This window comes from Pongo abelii, chromosome 11, assembly GCF_028885655.2.
Source record: "Pongo abelii isolate AG06213 chromosome 11, NHGRI_mPonAbe1-v2.0_pri, whole genome shotgun sequence".
Taxonomy (NCBI): Eukaryota; Metazoa; Chordata; class Mammalia; order Primates; family Hominidae; genus Pongo; species Pongo abelii.
This window is the reverse complement of record NC_071996.2, coordinates 20,692,019-20,710,866: the sequence shown is the minus strand read 5'-3', so window position 1 is coordinate 20,710,866 and position 18,848 is coordinate 20,692,019. Positions and strand designations below refer to the sequence as shown.

Below are 18,848 nucleotides of genomic sequence, written 5' to 3'. Positions count from 1 at the left end.
TTTTTGCTTTTGGTTTTTTGTTTTTTTTAGATATGGAGTTTCGTTCTTGTTGCCCAGGTGGAGTGCAGTGGCGTGATCTCAGCTCACTGCAACCTCTGCCTCCCAGGTTCAAGCAAGTCTCCTGCCTCAGCCTCCCAAGTAGCTGGAATTACAGGAGCCCGCCACCATGCCTGGATAATTTCTGTATTTTTAGTAGAGATGGGGTTTCACCATGTTGGCCAGGCTGGTCTCGAACCCCTGACCTCAGGTTATCCACCTGCCTTGGCCTCCCAAAGTGCTGGGATTACAGGCAAGAGCCACCTCGCCTGGCCCCTCCTCTTGTTTTTTGCCTGTCACGTATCTGTTTTGTTGGAAACCCGAGATATTAGTCCTATAGACCTCACTCTATTCTGGATTTTGCTGACTGCATCCCCATGGAGTTTGTTTGTTTGTTTGTTATGAAGTCTTGCTCTGTCACCCAGGCTGGAGTGTAATGGCGGATCACAGCTCACTGCAGCCTCAACCTCCCAGACTTAAGCAATCCTCCAGCCTCAGCCTCCCAAATAGCTAGGACTACAGGCATGCACCACCACACTCAGCTAAGTTTCTTCTTTTTTTTTTTTTTTTTTAGTAGACAGGATCTCACTATGTTGCCCAAGCTTGTCTCAAACTCCTGACTTCAAGCAATCCTCCTGCCTCAACCTCCCCAGGGTGCTGAAATTACAGGTGTGACACACCATGCCCAGCCCCAATGGAGTTTTGACATCTCCCTGTATACCACATATTTCCTATAAACCAGTAGTGAACCTAGAAACTTGTCCAGCTGAATCTCCATTTCTTTGGTGCAGATGCTTCCTGGGTGGTGCCCTGCACTTCCTGCTACATCACACCAGGAAGCCCCCGTGTCTGGCTGCTTCCCTTCCTGTTCAGTGAGACTGAGCAGTGGGCACAGTTGCTACCCCCAGCCCGCACTTTGCTATTCACCCTGTGCTGATCGCCAGGCAGAGCTATACTTCACGAGAGGGTCACACTGTATATATACCCAGGGAATAAGAGGTCACTTCAAGTCGCTTAGTTATTCTCAATATTTTTAAATTTCAGTCTCAAACAGAATGCAATTTCATCTAGTTTATAAAACGTAACATATGTATACTGCTACCTCAAAGTAATCAACACTTGGCCAGTTAATATGACCTAATTTCACATTTACCTGTACATTTACAGCATTCATACTAGAGTTATTCTGCTACCACACAGAGATTTCAACTTTATTATATACTTTAACAAAAATGGTATGTGAAATGGATATTATGTCTATTTACTTAAGGGTTATTTTGCAGAGTGACTTACTAAATGGAAAAAAAAAACTGTATGGTTATATTAGTAGGAAAGTAATTTTTGGAGAAGGATTATGTAAAAGGAGTTACAGAATTGGGAATAAGCTGTTTCAGGCATGATGACAAGGCAAGAGCATCAGGAAATCATGGTGTTTCCTCTTAGCAACCAGTGAGCAGCAGGAAAGGCAACAGAACTCTGCAGGACCCAGCACTCCTGGAGCCACGGCTTCCCGGAGAGCCTGGCACAGGCACACAGCTGGGTGAGGGTTCTTGTGTGGATATTTAAAACAACACCATCAAGATAAAAATATTGTTGTATCTGTAGCATCTCTATTTCTGTATTTATTTTTCCTTGAAATAAAAATGTTCTAAAGTTACATTGTTTTCCAGGCTGCCTGTTTTATTACTTCTCACAACTTAGGCAACAAAATTTTACGTAGTCATATTTCCAGTTCTTATATGTCTGCTCTACTCCGTATTTAGATTTGGTTAGAAAATCTGATTATTCTTGATTTCACCAGGAGCTTTCTTTTTTATTTCTTCCAAATAAAAACTAATAGTCAACTTCATTAGGCGTTATGACTAGAAAATTAAGCACTTGTTGTGGAGAGAAAGGTAAGAATACAGCCATTTTATTTTATTTTATTTTATTATTTTATTTTATTTTTGAGAGAGGGTCTCACTCTGTCGCCCAGGCTGAAGTGCAGTGGTGCCATCATAGATAGCTCACTGCAGACCCAACCTCCTGAGCTCAAACGATCCTCCTGCCTCAGTCTCCTGAGTAACTAGGACCATAGGTGTGCACCACCACGCCTGGCTAATTTTTGTATTTTTGATAGAGACAGGGCTTCACCATGTTGCTCAGGCTGGTCTCAAACTTCTGGCTCAAGCAGTCCTCCCACCTTGGCCTCCCAAAATGCTGGAATTACAGGCGTGAGCCACCGCACCCAGCCAGCCCTTTTAAGTTTGAGCCCTTTAACAGGATCTAAATCTGGTGCTCAGGATAAAATATTGCCTCTGGTGCTTCTTTCCCATAATTACAGTGTTACAGAGGCATTCTTAATGTTCCCTCTTCAAATTAGAAACAGTAAGTTGAAATTGCCTTCAACTTACTGTTGATGGCAATTTGAGCCCAGATGCCAGTATTAGAGAACATATACTGAAGAACTGAATTTGTAAGTAAACCACCATTTCCCTGTACAAGTAAATGCATAGGATACTGCCAGTCATTAAATATTGAGTCTAGCACAATGTATGAAGCATAAAAATTCAGTGCCACTGGTTTTTAAACAGCTGTTTCCCCCAAAGAAAGGGCAACTTCTGGTATGCACCTGTAAAATAGCAACCTTTTTACATTACTTTGCTTAAAGATTTACAAGTGTCCCAGGACCTGGGAGGCCAGTCTATAACAAGACAGCCTCTAGCGACATTGCTTTCCTTCTCCACGGTGATCAGCGACACACAAATACACACTGTGTGTCAGCGAGCTGGTCTGCTACATCAGCCCAGGTTTAAAATCCAGGCTTACTTTCTGTTAACAAATCGCACGTGGATGGGCCCCCCAGGCGTCAGGAGCCCGTGGGTTTTTGCATGAACAGCTTTGGTCTGAGAAGATGTTTTGATCTCAAAATGTTGAAGCAACTAAGAAGAGAAAGAGAGAGAAGGGGTCAGAATTGGAACAGCAGAAAATTCTCAGTGCTCCCTGAATGCTTTTACTCTTCCTGTGGCAGCACTGGGCTGCAGAGAGCCCAGGCAATGAGCACCCACATCCAGCTTTTGGAGGCTACAGAACCTCCGGGTCAGTGGGAAGCCCGCTGTTTAGAAACAGAACTTTAGATCCTGTACCAGAGCCTAGGCATGTCCACTAAGCAGCTGTGCAGCCGGTGGGACAGAGATGCAGGCAGATGCTCAGATGACTTAAGTTTCACTTGCCATTTCAAATTCTAACTCTGTTGCTTCCATTGCAGGTCTAGAGGAAGAAGGCGTCAAAGGAGCAGGGGAAAATGCAGAACAAAGTGAAATTCTGGGTTTCCTGCTGGTTCCGAATCTGCAGCCACTTCAGACCCGGCCAGAAACAGAGGCGGAGAGAGCTGAATCCTCCAAAAGACTTCATCCTGCTAATATCCTGAATTTAAATATCCTTGGTTCGTACCTTTCATTCCATTTCTCATTTCTACAGTTCAAAAGCAGAACCAGCCCTGCCTCCCAGGGTAAAACTGGAATGTACCTACACGATGAGTTTGAAAGAACACCTAAAGCAATTATCTCCCCCACCGGCCGGCTAGGGCTTGATGTTCAAAGTCAGCCCTGAGCTTAGGAATACAGGTAACCTGCTCTAAAGACTTCTGTCCACAGACAGGCTCCTGGGGGAAGGGGGGACCTTGCTTTCAGCCCATTTGGAAAGGGCAGGGGGCAGATGAGCTGGCGATACCATAGTCTCCTACTTAGGACCCAGGTTGTCCCCGCCCTGCCCTTCCTCTCTCTCCAGCTTTGTCTCCCAGGCAAAGAAGCTGCACCCAGGATGGGCTGGGGCTGCAGGCTGGAGCACCATGGCGTGATCACAGCTCTCTGCAGCCTCAACCTCCTGGGCTCAAGTGATCCTCCAACCTCAGCCTCCTCAGTAGCTGGGACTACAGGCATGCATCACATCTGGCTAATTTTTTAATTTTTTTGTAGAAACAGAGACTCGCTTTGTTGCCCAGGCTGCTCCTGAACTCCTAACCTCAAATGATCCTCCCCACTGTGCCTCCCCAAGTGCTGGGATTACAGGTATGAGCCACCACTCTCGGCCTCTAACACTATTGAAAGCAGAGGTAGAGCTCTCCTCAGAGCCTAATTTACAATCACTTGTGCTGGTAATAGTGAATAGTAATGAAAAAGGAATGAATGATGAGATTGTTGATCTTGGTTCGTACCTTTGATTCCATTTCTCGTTTCTATAGTTCAAAAGCAGAACCAGCCTTGCTTCCCAGGGTAAAACTGGAATGTACCTACACGGTGAGTTTGAAAGAACACCAAAGTATCCATCACCCTAAAGCGATTATCTCTTTAAGATATCTCTTGTAAGATAATTAAGAGTCAGAAGGGCACCAAGGCTCAAGGGTCAAGGCTTGCAATGGGGACGCAGGCGGAACTCATGCCTTTGTCACTATGAAAGAAATGAGCTGAACAGCATGTCTTCAGGCAGCTACATCATGTGCTGGCATCTGGGTGGCTCAGCCTAAACACCTAACCTCTGACCCCTCGTGCTGACCTCTCAGAAACGCCTGCTCATTCCCATGCGGTAGAGGGAAGACTCACATGTGGACATGTGGGTCTCCTAACTTCAAGGCCATCGTGCCACACGGTATTTTTTCTTTTCTGAGTGGTTTGTTTGTTGAAAAAGTTAAAACTATGCAGAAGACAAAAGACAAAAAACACTGCCCCCCGCCCCCCGCCACATCCAGTTTCCAGCTCCCAGGGAGCTGGGGTGGATATTCCAAACATGTTCCTGTTCAATCAAATATCTTTTTCCTGATTTTAAGGGAACACATTAATATCACTCCATGAAAGCTGTCCCTTTTCTTCCCAGTAGGCTTCGGGCGTGTTCCTGTACTGTTGGGGCAGAGGCCATTTATTTGGTTAAGAAAGGCCCCACTGTTAGGAGTTGAACAATGACAACACATGGACACAGGGAGGAGAACATCACACACAGGGCCCTGTCAGGGGGGTGGGGGGGAAGAGGAGGGAAAGCATTAGGACAAATACCTAATGCATGTGGGGCTTAAACCCTAGATGACGGGTTGATGGGTGCAGCAAACCACCATGGCACATGTGTACCTATGTAGCAAACCTGCACGTTCTGCACATGTATCCCAGAACTTAAAGTAAAATTTAAAAAAAAAAAAGAAAAAAGAAAGGCCCCACTGTTGCTCCTGTGCCAAGAGACTTTCTTCATTAATTGGGGTTGAACTTTATCAATTATCTTTTGGGATGCTCATGTAATTTTTCTCCTTTTTATCTTGGTGAATTCTACCGACAGATTTTCTCTAGGCAGACCATCCTTGCGTTCCTGAATACATCTGATATGTGAAGATGCCTTTCCGTTTTATACATTCAGCCTGCCAACTGTTTATTTTGCATATTTTCCATCTTCAATTATTAATCAATCAGGCTGGCTTGTAGTTTTTATTTTCCATATCATCCTTTCCCGGTTTGAATATCAAGGTTATGCAAGTCTCACAAAATGAGACTTCCTTTTTCTATTCTCTATTTATATAAGATGATGATTACCTGTTCCCTGAAGGTTTGATAAAACTTGCCAATAACCCTGTCTAGGTTCAGGATATTTTAGGGGTAAATCTTTTTACCACTGACTCATTTCTTTGATCTGCTCTCACTGATTCGATATCTTAGGTCTGTTCCGTTTCATTTGAGTCAATTTAGATCACTTATATTTTTTCTAGTAAACAGTATGCTTTATCTAAGTCTTCAAATTCATTGGCAAAAAAAACTGTTTGAGGTATTTTCTTGATTAAAAAAAAAAAATCATCTGTCTATACAGTTGTGCCTCCCTGCTCATTCCTGGTAGTATTTGTGCCTTTTCTTTTATTTTCTTTTTTCTTTTTTTTTTTTTCTGAGACAGAGTCTTACTCTGTAGCCCAGGCTGGAGTGCAGTGGCGCAATCTCGGCTCATTGCAACCTCCGCCTCCTGGGTTCAAGCAATTCTCCTGCCTCAGCCTCCCAAGTAGCTGTGATTATAGGCACCTGCCACCAGGCCTGGCTAATTTTTGTATTTTTAGTAGAGATGGGATTTCCCCATGTTGGTCAGGCTGGTCTCGAACTCCTGACCTCATGATCTTCCTGCCTTGGCCTCCCAAAGTGCTGGGATTACAGGCGCGAGCCACTGTGCCCAGATTTTTTCTTAACAATTAAAAATCATGGGCCAGGCATGCTGGCTCACACCTGTAATCCCAGCACTTTGGGAGGCTGAGGCGATGGACCACTTGAGGTCAGGAGTTCGAGACCACCCTGGCCAACATGGTGAAACCCCATCTCTACTAAAGATATAAAAAATTAGCCGGGCATGGTGGCAGGCCCCTGTAATCCCAGCTACTCCAGAGACTGAGGCAGGAGAATCGCTTGAACCCAGGAGATAGAGTTGCAGCGACCCGAGATTGCACCACTGCACTCCAGCCTGGGCGACAGGGTGCGACTCCGAAAAAAAAAAAAAAAAAAATCATGGGCCAGGCACAGTGGCTCACACCTGTAATCCCAGCACTTTGGGAGGCCAAGGCAGGTGGATCGTTTGAGGTCAATAGTTCGAGACCAGCCTGGCCAACATGGTGAATCCCCATCTCTACTAAAAATACAAAAATTAGCTGGGCGTGGTGATGGGCACCTGTAATCTCAGCTACTCCAGAGGCTGAGGCAGGAGAATTGCATGACCCCAGGAGGTGGAGGTTGCAGTGAGCCAATTGCACCACTGCACTCTGGCCTGGCGCATGATGCTTCCTTTCTACACTTGCCCAGGTAGAAATGAGGACTTTTTAAGCAAAAACTTTAGCAGGTATATCCATATGTTAACAGCAGCAAACAAGACCCCATCACGAGCTCCAAATACCATTTCACCGCTGGCCTCTTGCTCAGGTGTCTACCCCGGTTCTTCAGGCAGCCAGAGCTTGGGGGCAACAAGCCTCCCTCCCAACTCACTGATGCCCTTCAGGAAGGTGCAGTGGCTGCAGGAGGCACAGCAGCATTTTAGGGAGCTGAGACCTTCCTGAAAACACTCCCCACAGCAGACTTAGTGCAGGGCTCAGAAGATGAGAACAGCTTCCACTTCTTGGGCACAGACTCTGTGCGTGGACTGTTTTTACTCCTCACACACCTATCAGGCAGGGATTTTTGCCCCTTTTGTAAATGATGCAACAGGCTCAGCTCAGGTGGCTGAGAAACCTACCAAGGTTCCGGAGCCAGCAAGTGGCAGAACTGGGGGTGAAGCCAGCTTGCCCTGAGCTCCCCCTACACACCGAGCTGCCGCTCACATGCTCCCAGGGACAGGGGCAGTGGCCACATCCACACGAAGGTGGGATGGCCACTTGGTCCCACCAGCCCCACCCCAGCAGAGCCTCGTGGGCCACCTGTGCCTCCAGAGCCAGGCCTGAGCCAGTGGGGGTTCTCCCCACACCTCGTTCTGTACCTCCTCCCTGGGCAGTAGACCCTTACCTTCTCTGGCTCCAGCGCCCACCCTAAGCCTGACCATCCAGAATCCCTCTCCCCCTCTTCCCAGCCAACCAGGCTTCCCTGGTCCCTTACTCTCCCTTCTGCCCGGCTCCGAGCTCCCAGTGAGCCTGGAGGAGGCATCTGCATGACTTGTAGGGGAAAAGTCAAGACACCTGGATCCTGCCCTGCACCTGCCACTGTGGGACTTGGCAAGTGGCTGTTGCTTTCTGAGCCTTGGTTTCCTCGTCAGTAAAATGGGGAGATGAGGTCATCAGGCACTCCCCACGTTCTCCAAATGCTCAGGCAACGATGGAGCTCCCAAACCTCGGGCCAAGGTTTCCCGTCGCTGAAACAGTCTTCTCCAGCTGGCAGGAGAGGCTAATGGGTGGAATTTTCTCCACCACTGGCTTTTCTTTTATAAAATTTCTTCAGGTATTATTTAGTTCCTGCTATAGCCTGAACCCAGATATGGTGCAAATCCAGAATTATGTATCTTCACATGTAAGGTGTTCTCTAACAACACCCAGGGCTTCCTGATGTTTCACAACCTAAGAAGCTTGAGAACCACTGCTCCGTGTAAATGGTTGGCTCAGTTAAACAAAGGAGACCAGCAAGAGGGCCACTGTGCCTTTCCCGGGGGGCCTGCTGCTGAGGGTGGCTGAGATTCCAGCTCCTAACTGCAGACACGGCCACTAGAGGTGGAGGCGGAGTCCCCAAACCCCACAGGGCCTCACTCAGACCTCCAGGGTTTCTCAGAGTGTAGCCCACGTACCGCACCATTGGCATCAGCAGCAGCAGTAGACACCCCACCCCTAACCCATCAAACCCGTGTGATGGCAGGAGAGCTGGGCTCTGGGCCCCTGGCACCCCCAGTGACACACACCCCATCCAAATCTTCAGGCTGTGGTCTGTCGTCCACCCATACAATTCCAAGGAGGAGTGAAGCGAGGCAGAAGGCCATGGGGTTGAAGATGGCTACCACGGTTGGGGGATGGGGTGGACACGGGAGATGGGGAGGCATTTTCAAGGGATTTCACACAGACTTCTTGTTTTTGGATAGGGTCTCACTCTGTCGCCCAGGCTGGAGTGCTGTGGTGTGATCGCGGCTCACTGCAGCCTTGAACTCCTGGGTTCAAATGAGCCTCCCGCCTCAGCCTCCTGAGTAGCTGGGACCACAGGTGTGAGCCATAATGCCTGACGGCTCTTGCTCTTAAGTTTCCAAAATCGTGTTTTCCTTTTAACCTGGAAGTCTTTATCCCGTTGAGCCCAGTAGAAAGAGGCTGAACCCAAAGGCCAACGTTGGCCTCCACGTCCTACCTGGATCACAACGAGATGAATCTCCAATTCTGCAATTCTCCGCCCTATGCAGCTGCGAACCCCATGACCAAAGGGGATGGATCCAAAATTGTCAACTCTATCTAAGTCTCCTTTCCGCAGCCAGCGCTCAGGCCGGAACTCCTTGGCCCGAGGGAAGTTCTCATCCTGGTACGATGTGGCATAGTGGCAAAGGGCCAACTGGGTCTGAGGAAATCAGGGATGACAGAAAAGGGATAAGAAGCAGAATCACTCAAGAGCAGGGCAGGGCCCAGAGCCCTAGCGGAACAGTCTCCTAGGGTGCTCCCGCCTGGGGGCTGCCTGGGTCCACTCACACCCAGGATGGCAGCAGCTCCCTCCCTTCCCACTCCACACTGCACCCCAAATGTCACTGCAGCCACTGAGAAGACCGTCGAGCCCTTCAGAGACTCCCAGCGGTGACTGGCCACTTCCACACAGCCTGGGGAGCAGGCCAAGGAGCATGGGCTGCCTTGCTGGTGAGCAGTAAGTTTCCAGAGCAGCGAGATCACACCATTCCCTTCCTTTCTCCCAACACCCCATCTTCATCTTAAAATACATGCAAAAGAAAAGGAAACCTATTGATCTCTGCTTAGGGACAAAGACTTCCTGAAGGTAGAAGCAGATTCCAATTCAACCCCGACCCGCAAAGCCTGGCCACCCCCATGGCCCCAAACTCACGCCTTTCGGAATCAGATACCCGCCAATAACCAGGTCTTCCTGGGTGACCCGGCCGTTCCCTGGCAGCACTGGAAACAGCCTGGAAAAGAGCCAGCGGGGACAGGAATGGCGTGGTGACTTTCACAATATTTTATTGAACGTTCAGAACCCTGGATATATTCCCATTTCCATTAAAAATTCTTAAAAAGTAACACATGGTACATATTCAACTGAAACATTTTGCAAGGACTTTTGTGGCTTCTTTGCTGGCTTGCTTTACCAGCGAGTATTCTGAGGAATGTGGGAAAGATTCCCAAAGCAAAACGTTTGCAAAACACAAAGCCAAGCCTTTCACATGCCATTGTGTTCCCAGGAGGGAAAATTCCAAGTTTCTAATATTTTATGTGACCACGGGACCACTTTATCAAGGAATGGTTCATAGGACTTAAGGTCCCATGAAATGCATTTGGAGAAAAGATACTTCAGCCATCAGATTATCTCAGAAAACCCTGAATAAAACTTTAACTGACAAATACCAATAAACCCCACAGCCAGCTGCTTTTTTTTTTTTAATTTTGAGGTTCAACAGCATGCTATATAGGTTGAGGGTCATTATCAAGTCAGCTTTGAAAGAATTCTTTAGCACATACTGCAGAAAACAAGCTTTGCTTTTTGTCACAGCATTTCCTCGCAGAGGATGCCATGTTTGGGGGAACGGATGTCATCCGTCCCTAATCCCACCTCCTACCCAAACCATCCCCTCAACCCAGGACAACCCACATCCCTCCGGCGTTTCTGTTTGTCAGGAAAGCCCTGTCTGGGAGTAATTGAGCTTCACTGGGTGGCGTCTCAACCCAGATGAGGACATTCACTCAAGAACCATGAGGTTTGTACCCAGGTCTGGAAATCAGCCAAACAGCCCAAACTATTTTCCTGACAAATCGATCTTGTTTCGTGTTATCTTCAGAGGAACAAAGTCAAAGGCCATTGACCCAGGAACATGTTGGGAAACCCCCAATAAGCCAATTGGCTAAAGCAGGGACAATATTCAATGACTGCTCCGAAGATCTTTTTTTTTTTTTGAGACAGAGTCTCGCTCTGTTGCCCAGGCTGGAGTGCACTGGTGCAATCTTGGCTCCATCACCTAGCTTCAAGTGATTCTCTTGCCCCAGCCTCCCAAGTAGCTGGGACTACAGGTGCCCACCACCACACCCTGCTAATTTTTGTATTTTTAGTAGAGACTCAGTTTCACCATGTTGGCCAGGCTGCTCTTGAACCCCTGACTTCAGGTAATCTGCCTTGGCCTCCCAAAGTGCTGGGATTACAGGTGTGAGCCACTGCGCCTGGCCCAAAGATCTTTACAGAGAACAAGGATTATGTCGACCCATAAGACAGAATGGTCTTTCTGCTATTCTGACAAGAGCAGAGAAAAAATAACAATCACGAACATCCTCATCCTAAACAGGTCAGCCATGAAGGGCAGTTGGAGGACTTGTTATGATAGAGAACCAGGGACCTAAGGGACACAGTTTGTTGACAGATTCTGGCGAGCCTTTTACCTCAGGGTTTCCTTAAGGAGAGCTCTGACAAGCGGGACCTTGGGGACATCAGCTGCAGTTGGAACACGCCTTTCCCCTAAATTCTTGACGATCTCCCGGTACACCGTCTGCTGCACTTCTGGGTGCCTTGCCAGGAGGTACACCGTCCAGGACAAGGTGAAGGACGTCTAAGGAGAGAAAGCGGCAGACACAGGCAGGCAGTGAGTAACACCAGGGACTGAAACAGACGCGGTGGCAGGTAGGGAGTCCCCTGGGAATACACACAGCACAAAGTCAAACTCATCCAATTCCATATAGCACCTAATGTCTTACTGAAACAAAAGACTGTTTCCTTAATTCATGGCAAATAAATAAATAACTGAACATATTTGGCAAGTGACATGGACTCTACGATTCACGTGCTCCTGTCATGAAGAGCCACAGGAAAAAGATACTGGAGCTTGTTTTAATCACTGAAAAGCAGTATGTCAGGGATGCTGCGGAGCCTGGGGGATCTGCTTGTTTTAATCACTGAAAAGCAGTATGTCAGGGATGCTGCGGAGCCTGGAGGATCTGCTGGGACTTCGTGTGACCTTCTTTACAGGGCTTGCTTGGTGTGTGCCAGAAAGGGCCTCAGGCTGCCCCTCGGCATCCCCAGGATGCTGGGCCCGGCCCACTCTGGCTGCCCTAATCTAGAGATTGGAGTGCACAGGAGATCACTAGTTAGCCATCATGTCCTGCCTTCATCAAGGAAGGTCCACACAGAGCAAGTCAATAACTCGTCTATGCAAGCAGTGTCTTTTTTTTTTTTTTTTTTTTTTTTTTTTTTGAGACGGAGTCTCGTTCTGTCACCCAGGCTGGAGTTCCGTGGCGCGATCTCAGCTCACTGCAAGCTCCGCCTCCCAGGTTCATGCCATTCTCCTGCCTCAGCCTCCCAAGTAGCTGGGACTACAGGCGCCTGCCACCACGCCCAGCTAATTTTTTGTATTTTTAGGAAAGATAGGGTTTCACCGTGTTAGCCAGGATGGTCTGGAACTCCTGACCTTGTGATCTGCCCGCCCCAGTCTCCCAAAGTGCTGGGACTATAGGCGTGAGCCACAGCGCCTGGCCAGCCATGTCATTTTTTATACCTCTTCTCAAACCTTTCTACTTATTGAAAATAATTGTTTTATTCTCATAGGTCCCAAGATTTTCACTAAAATCAATAGTATCATCTATGAGACTACATTTCACTCTCTAGTAAACAAGGAAATGCCACAGTATAAAGGCCTTTCTCTTTCACCAAAAAAAAAAAAAAACTAATTTAAGCAGGCAATATTGATATCATTTTCTTGTAGAAGATATCACGTGTTTTAGAGGGCAGGCCTCTTGTATATATAATATAATGTGCAAGGTCTTATAAATTATAAAAGGTTACTTAGATGCTTCCTATCAAGAGAATAGAAAATTTATATTTAGATCACATTTTTATGGAAAAAATGTGGTATATCCATATAATGGAATACCACTCAGTAATAAAAAAGAATCAATTACTGTTCTATGCCACCACATGGATGAATCTGAGTCATTCTTCTGAGTGCAGGAAGCCAGATGGAAAAGACAGCATACCATATGATTCCATTCTCATCAATGTTTAGAAAAATGTGGCAGTGGTTTCATAAATGGTCCCATCTGTCAACAATCTGTATCGCATTATGCAGTTTAAATGGAGTTGACTATGCATAAGTTACGTTGCAATAAAATCATACTAATTTTTAAAAATCAGTATGAAGGTGTAAGAATTTGTTCCCTGGCTTCTACCGTAGGATGCTAAAAGGAACAGCTTCCTTCTGAATGACACCTCATTGTGATGTTCTTAGTTACCACCAGGGGGCAGGAGGCACAAGCTCAGCGACCAAGCCATTCATTCATTTCTTCACCTTTCAAGGGGTGCCTTAATTTGAGCAAATCCACACCATCACATTCACGTAGTTAATTAGAATTTTCATTGATTGTATCATTTAGTTTGCATTTAGTTCATATACTTTTTGTTTTATTGTTGCACAAAATCCAAAAGAATAAGGAGTTTATGCTGTGTGGGTTTTTTTTTTTGTTTTGTTTTGTTTTTTGCTTTCACATGCTTAAGTGATATTATAATAAAAATAAAGCCTTGAGGCTTTTTCATCCCTTTAAGGTGGAGGTCTGTGTGGGGTGTGCCTTATTCAAGGTCGGGAAGCACCCGTGCAGAGGAAAAGCTTTGAGATGATGATGGGCTTGGTTGTTTAGTTTCCCCACCTGTTAATGAAGTCAATGACTCCTACCTTAGAGGAAGCTGTGAGACAGGCAGGCTCTGCGTGCAATGCTTTGGAAACAGCGAAGCGTCACGCAATCTTAATTCTCACTTTCCACCCGACCACCAGCAGCACCCCAGCCCGCAGCTTCCCCAGTTTCCAGCCAGAAATTTCATTATCTTCCACCCACTGAAAGCATCAGCCTAGCTCCTCCCTGTTTTGCCACTTCCTTTTAGCAAATTTTAAAACTGCTTTCACCTATACCTACATGGAGATCATTTTCACACGTATCCTATTAATTGTATCATATTACACATGTGTTTTTGAAAGGAACTTGGCTCCTTATCCCCCCGGACTATGCCACCCCCAGCCAGCCAAGAAACTCATGTTAAATATCTAGTGTGTTCCCTCCACGCTCTGCTCTGTGTTCACAGTCAGGGACAGATGTGCACATGCACACGGCCGGGAGGGGGCGGTGCCGCTGCATCTTACTCACAGGACACAGTATACATGCTGGTCTGCCTCTTCCTTTCCCATCAGATAGCCTGTGGGTTCCCCCCAGGTTAATGGGCAGTGCTCTGTCTCATTCTGATATGAACCCTCCCTGGTCCCAGTGTATCATTGATCTGCCATGCTACTGGGCTCCATTCACAGGGAATTTGTTGATATACACACACACACACACACACACACACACACGCACTCATCAACCAAACTGCTTTAGTTTACTTTCTTTACACTCTCTTTAGCAGGTTTTGGTTTTGAAGTTACGTTGGCTTTATAGAACAAATTGAGGGGTGAATGAAATGAATTCTTGGCTTTATAAAATAAATTCCATGGCCTGGAATATTTTAAATGATAACTAATAAGGTTTTTAATGTCTGTACCGTCTTCATTTATGAAACAGTGACAAAATGTTTACAAATCAGGAATGATCTGTAAACTTTAAACATTTATTATAATTTTGTGTATGTGATAATGGAATTTTGGTTATGCTTTTCACAGAAATCATTATGCACCTTACATTTAATATACAATCATGCATCGTATAGTGATGTTTTGGTCAATGATGGACCCAATATACAATGGTGATCCCATAAGATTATAAAGCCACATTTGTACTGTAGCTTGCCAATGTTTAAGTATGTTTAGATACACACATACTTACCACTGTGTTCCAGCTGTCCACAGTATTCGGTACAGTAACATTCTGTACAGTTGTGTAGCCTAGGAGAAATAGGCTCTACCGTGCAGCCTAGGTGTGTGGTAGGCTACCATCTAGGTTTGTGTAAATACACTCTAAGATGTTCACGCAATGACAGGACTGCCCAACAACGCATTTCTCAGAACAAATCTGCATCATTAAGTGAGGCGTGACTGCATACGCGGAGTTTTCTCCTCCTGGAGCCCCTCAGCAGTGCAGCAGGCCTAGCACAAACATGAACAGTGTGCTAAACAATTCTGCCTTAAAAGTAGACAACGGCCAGTCGCAGTGGCTCATGCCTGTAATCCCAGCACTTTGGGAGGCCAAGGCGGATTACAGGCACCCGCCACCACGCCCAGCTAATTTTTTGTACTTTTAGTAGCAACAGGGGTTTCACCATGTTGGCCAGGCTGGTCTCGAACTCCCAACCTCAGGTGATCCCCCTGGCCAACATGGTGAAACCCCCGTTGCTGTAATCCCAGCTACTCTGGAGGCTGAGGCAGGAGAATCACTTGAACCTGAGAAGCAGAGGTTGCAGTGAGCCGAGACCATGCCATTGCACTCCAGCCTGGGCGATAGAGTAAAACTCCATCCTCCCCCTCCAAAAAAGTAGACAACATCCATGAGGTGAAGAGGAAGGGGTTATCGTGTGTTGCTTGCTGAGAACCAGGGCCCCCAGACTCACCGTGTCGACGCCGGCCAGCAGCATCTCAGTCACATTGGCGTAGATCTCCTGCAGCGTCAGTGCCTGGCTAAGGAAGAGGTATGTGAGAAGTCCCCCGCTCACCCTCCGGCCTCGGTCCATTTGGTACTGTATGTCCCTCAACTTGTTGTCAACATGAATTTGGCCTGTTTGGAAACAGTATTTCTTTTGAAAGGAGTTTGGGTTGAGAATCATCTTTTCAGTCTCAATGCCCTCTGTCCTCCCAGTAGCTTAACTAAACCAGTGGCAGGTGACAGAGGGTAAGGAAACCCAATTTATCTAATGTCAACCTGGGAGTTTCACTCATACACTTGCTTATGTAAATGAATGAAAAGTTAAAAGACAAGCTAAACATATCTTCCTTTTTAAAAATAAGCTGTAAGATATTTGCAGATGTTTGCTTTACTAATCCAATAGCCAAATAAATTATTTATATAATATGAGTAACAAAATGCAAACTCTTTTCTTTTTTGTACCACACTTTCAGAAGAGAAAATGAGTGGAGGGGAAAAGGCCACACATCATTATCTGGGATGTTACCATATAGCACAGACTTCAGGACTTACATATTCAAATAAATGTTGTTGTTGTTGTTGTTTTTTCCTTAAGACAGAGTCTCGCTCTGTGGCCCAGGCTGGAGTGCAGTGGCAGGATCTTGGCTCACTGCAACCTCTGCTTCCTGGGTTCAAGTGATTCTCCTGCCTCAGCCTCCCAAGTAGCTGGAATTACAGGCACGTGCCACCATGACCAGCTAATTTTTGTATTTTTAGTAGAGACGTGGTTTCACCATGTTGGCCAGGCTGGTCTTGAACCACTGACCTCAGGTGAACCTCCCGCCTCGGCCTCCCAAAGTGCTGGGATTACAGGCGTGAGCCACTGTGCCCAGCCTAAATATTGATCTTGAAAAGACACCATGAAACACTTTATTCAGTGTTAGCATTGCTCTAGAACATTGTTCTAAGCATTTTGAAAATAATTTCTTTATTCAGAAATGCTTTTATAGTAAAATTTTTAGTCACATAAGAAAACAAATCTCTTTGTAATCTCACCTTGGATTTGAACAAAAATTGTAACATTCAAATGAATGTGCATGGACCTGAAACTCTACATTTTAAGCACTGACCAATTTATTTGAAGTAAAGACATCATCTTGCATGGACATTTACTTGTACCTGTCCATGCTAGCATGCTAGTGAAAATAAAAATTATTTTAAAATGAAAAAACTGATCATGTTACCTATAGTCACAACCCACATGCTTTTTGCTTCTTTGAAAAACAAATCCATGGCCAGGTGCAGTGGCTCACACTTGTAATCCCAGCACTTTAGGAGGTCAAGGTGGGTGATCACCTGAGGTCAGGAATTCAAGACCAGCCTGGCCAACATGGTGAAACCCCATCTCTACTAAAAATAAAAAATAATTAGCCAGGCATGGTGGCAGGAGGCTGAGGCAGGAGAGTCACTTGAACCTAGGAGGCAGAGGTTGCAGTGAGCCGAGATCACACCACTGCACTCCAGCATGGGCGACAGAGCCAGACTCTGTCTCAAAAAAAAAAAAAAAAAAAATCCAAAAGTTATGGGTCCAAAAACCAACACATGACTACATCTAGGCATCCTCTACTATGGTCACCCATTGTCAGGATGAGAGTTAGACACACAACACGGCAGGTCAACCTGCTTCTGCAAAAGGTGCTCTCAATTCTTCTCTTACTGAATTTGAAGAGTCCATCCCAGGACCTGCAGAATTCCCGCCAGGGCTTTGGGATGAAGGGGCGAAGCCATCTGGGGATGGCGCCTGCATACATGGAGGTCTTGAACATGCTAAACATGAGCTCCAGGGCCTCGATGTATTCCACAGTCAGCTGTGGGATGCTGTTTTCCAGGCAGCCCAAACGACTCTCATAAAGGATGGTGGCCACTCCTAGACAGGAAAGAGAATTTGAAAACCCTCTTCTAGATTATTTACCACACCAACAGGCAATGTTGGGCCATAAATGCAACTTTCAAACGTGGTCCAGGTGCCTTTCAAGAATGAGGCGTCGTCACTCTGAGGAACTGCAGGGTGCTGGCATTTAGGACTGACAGGTGGTGCTGTTGCTGCTTCACCTAAGGAGCCTCACAGCCCTGGGAGGCACAGATGAAGAAGCCCACTCTCTGGAGGAAATTCAAAGACTCCGAGAGTTTAAGTAGCTTGGCTAAGGCTGCAGAGGAGGACCCTGGGACAGATCCGGAGCACAGGTCTGAAATGATGAGCCCTGGGGAGGGGACAATCACCGAGTGTGTCGCTGCTCTCCCCCAACACTCTCCTCTCAGGAAGGAGTCGGCAAACCCCACAGGGCCTCTTCCTGCCCCACCTGGCCACTGGGGATCGCCTTCCAGCCACTTGCCCAACTTGAGGAGTTGAAAAGTGACTCCTCCCGGCCAAAACGCAGAGCCCAGGCCTGGAGAGGTAAAGGCGCAGCCGAAGTGGCCTGGATGAATCCATGTCAGGCAGAGCTGTGAACTGTATTTACCAGTCACTTCTGGGATGATTTTATTACTAATTTTAGAGAAAATTAATATCAGAACTCCACAAAGCTAACTTGAGTGAAACTTGAAGTAAGGTAAGCTTTTTTAAAAAAAAAAGACGAGAAAGCTGATATGCATTCTATTTTTTTTTCTTTTACACAGACATCGCCATGTTAGACCAAGATGCTTTTTTTGAGATGGAGTTTCACTCTTGTCACCCATGCTGGAGTACAATTGTGTGGTCTCGGCTCACTGCAACCTCCGCCTCTCAGGTTCAAGCGATTCTCCTGCCTCAGCCTCCCAAGTCGCTGGGACTACAGGTGCCCGCCACCATGGCCCAGTTAATTGTTGTATTTTTAGTAGAGACGGGGTTTCACCATGTTGGCCAGGCTGATCTCGAACTCCTGACCTCAGGTGATCCACCCGCCTCAGCCTCCCAAAGTGCTGGGATTACAGGCATGAGCCACCGCACCCAGCCCCAAGATGCATTCTTAATTAAAGAGAAAGCACGGTGCAGAACAGTATGTTTGGTGTACTACCGTTTATTGTGTAAAAATAAAAAGAATATTCACATGCGTTTTTCTGTATGTGCATAAAACATCTCTTGACATATACATGAGACACTAGTGACCTTTGCTGCATTCAGGAAAGAGGGAGACCTTCACTGAAGCCTTTTTGGTATTGCTATTTGAACAGGAATGTACCACCCATTCAATATGACTAAAAGCTAGAACGAGTCTGAAGTAGATGCCCTCTCAACTCACTCCTTTTTAAAAATTATGCTCAAACAAAATGTGTAGTAATTAGGAACATGGCTTCTTGAGTTTAAAAGACCTGAATTTGAAACTAACTTTCTGCCTCTAAAAAGAGGGATGGGGGTGCGGCATTGGGCAAGTTCTTTTTTAAGTCCAGTTTCAGCCAGGTGCAGTGGCTCATGCCTATAATCCCAGCACTTTGGGAGGCCAAGGCGGGCGAATCACGAGGTCAGGAGTTCGAGAACAGCCTGGCCAACATGGTGAAACACTGTCTCTACTAAAAATACAAAAAATTAGCCGGGCGTGGTGGCAGGTGCCTGTAATCCCAGCTACTCGGGAGGCTGAGGCAGGAGAATCACTTG

At 46.5% G+C, this 18,848-nt stretch overlaps 1 protein-coding gene across 4 annotated transcripts in view; it reads right to left on the bottom strand.

The window, feature by feature from the left end:
- Window positions 1-563: 563 nt before the first annotated feature.
- LOC100453764 (cytochrome P450 27C1) overlaps window positions 564-18,848 on the bottom strand; it is a 35,552-nt gene continuing 17,267 nt past the window's right edge. For 3 of the 4 annotated variants that reach the window (XM_054549145.2, XM_063712694.1, XM_024243586.3), the window contains exons 4-8: window positions 16,935-17,144; window positions 15,207-15,370; window positions 11,069-11,235; window positions 9,531-9,609; window positions 6,590-9,038 (exon numbers count right to left, since the gene is read on the bottom strand). In XM_054549145.2, coding sequence (XP_054405120.2) covers window positions 8,625-9,038; window positions 9,531-9,609; window positions 11,069-11,235; window positions 15,207-15,370; window positions 16,935-17,144 — 1,034 coding nt within the window. In that variant the 3' untranslated portion in view covers window positions 6,590-8,624. Of the gene's footprint in view, window positions 2,958-6,589; window positions 9,039-9,530; window positions 9,610-11,068; window positions 11,236-15,206; window positions 15,371-16,934; window positions 17,145-18,848 lie in introns of those variants that run through there. The other variant, XM_024243585.3, reaches the window with a different exon arrangement.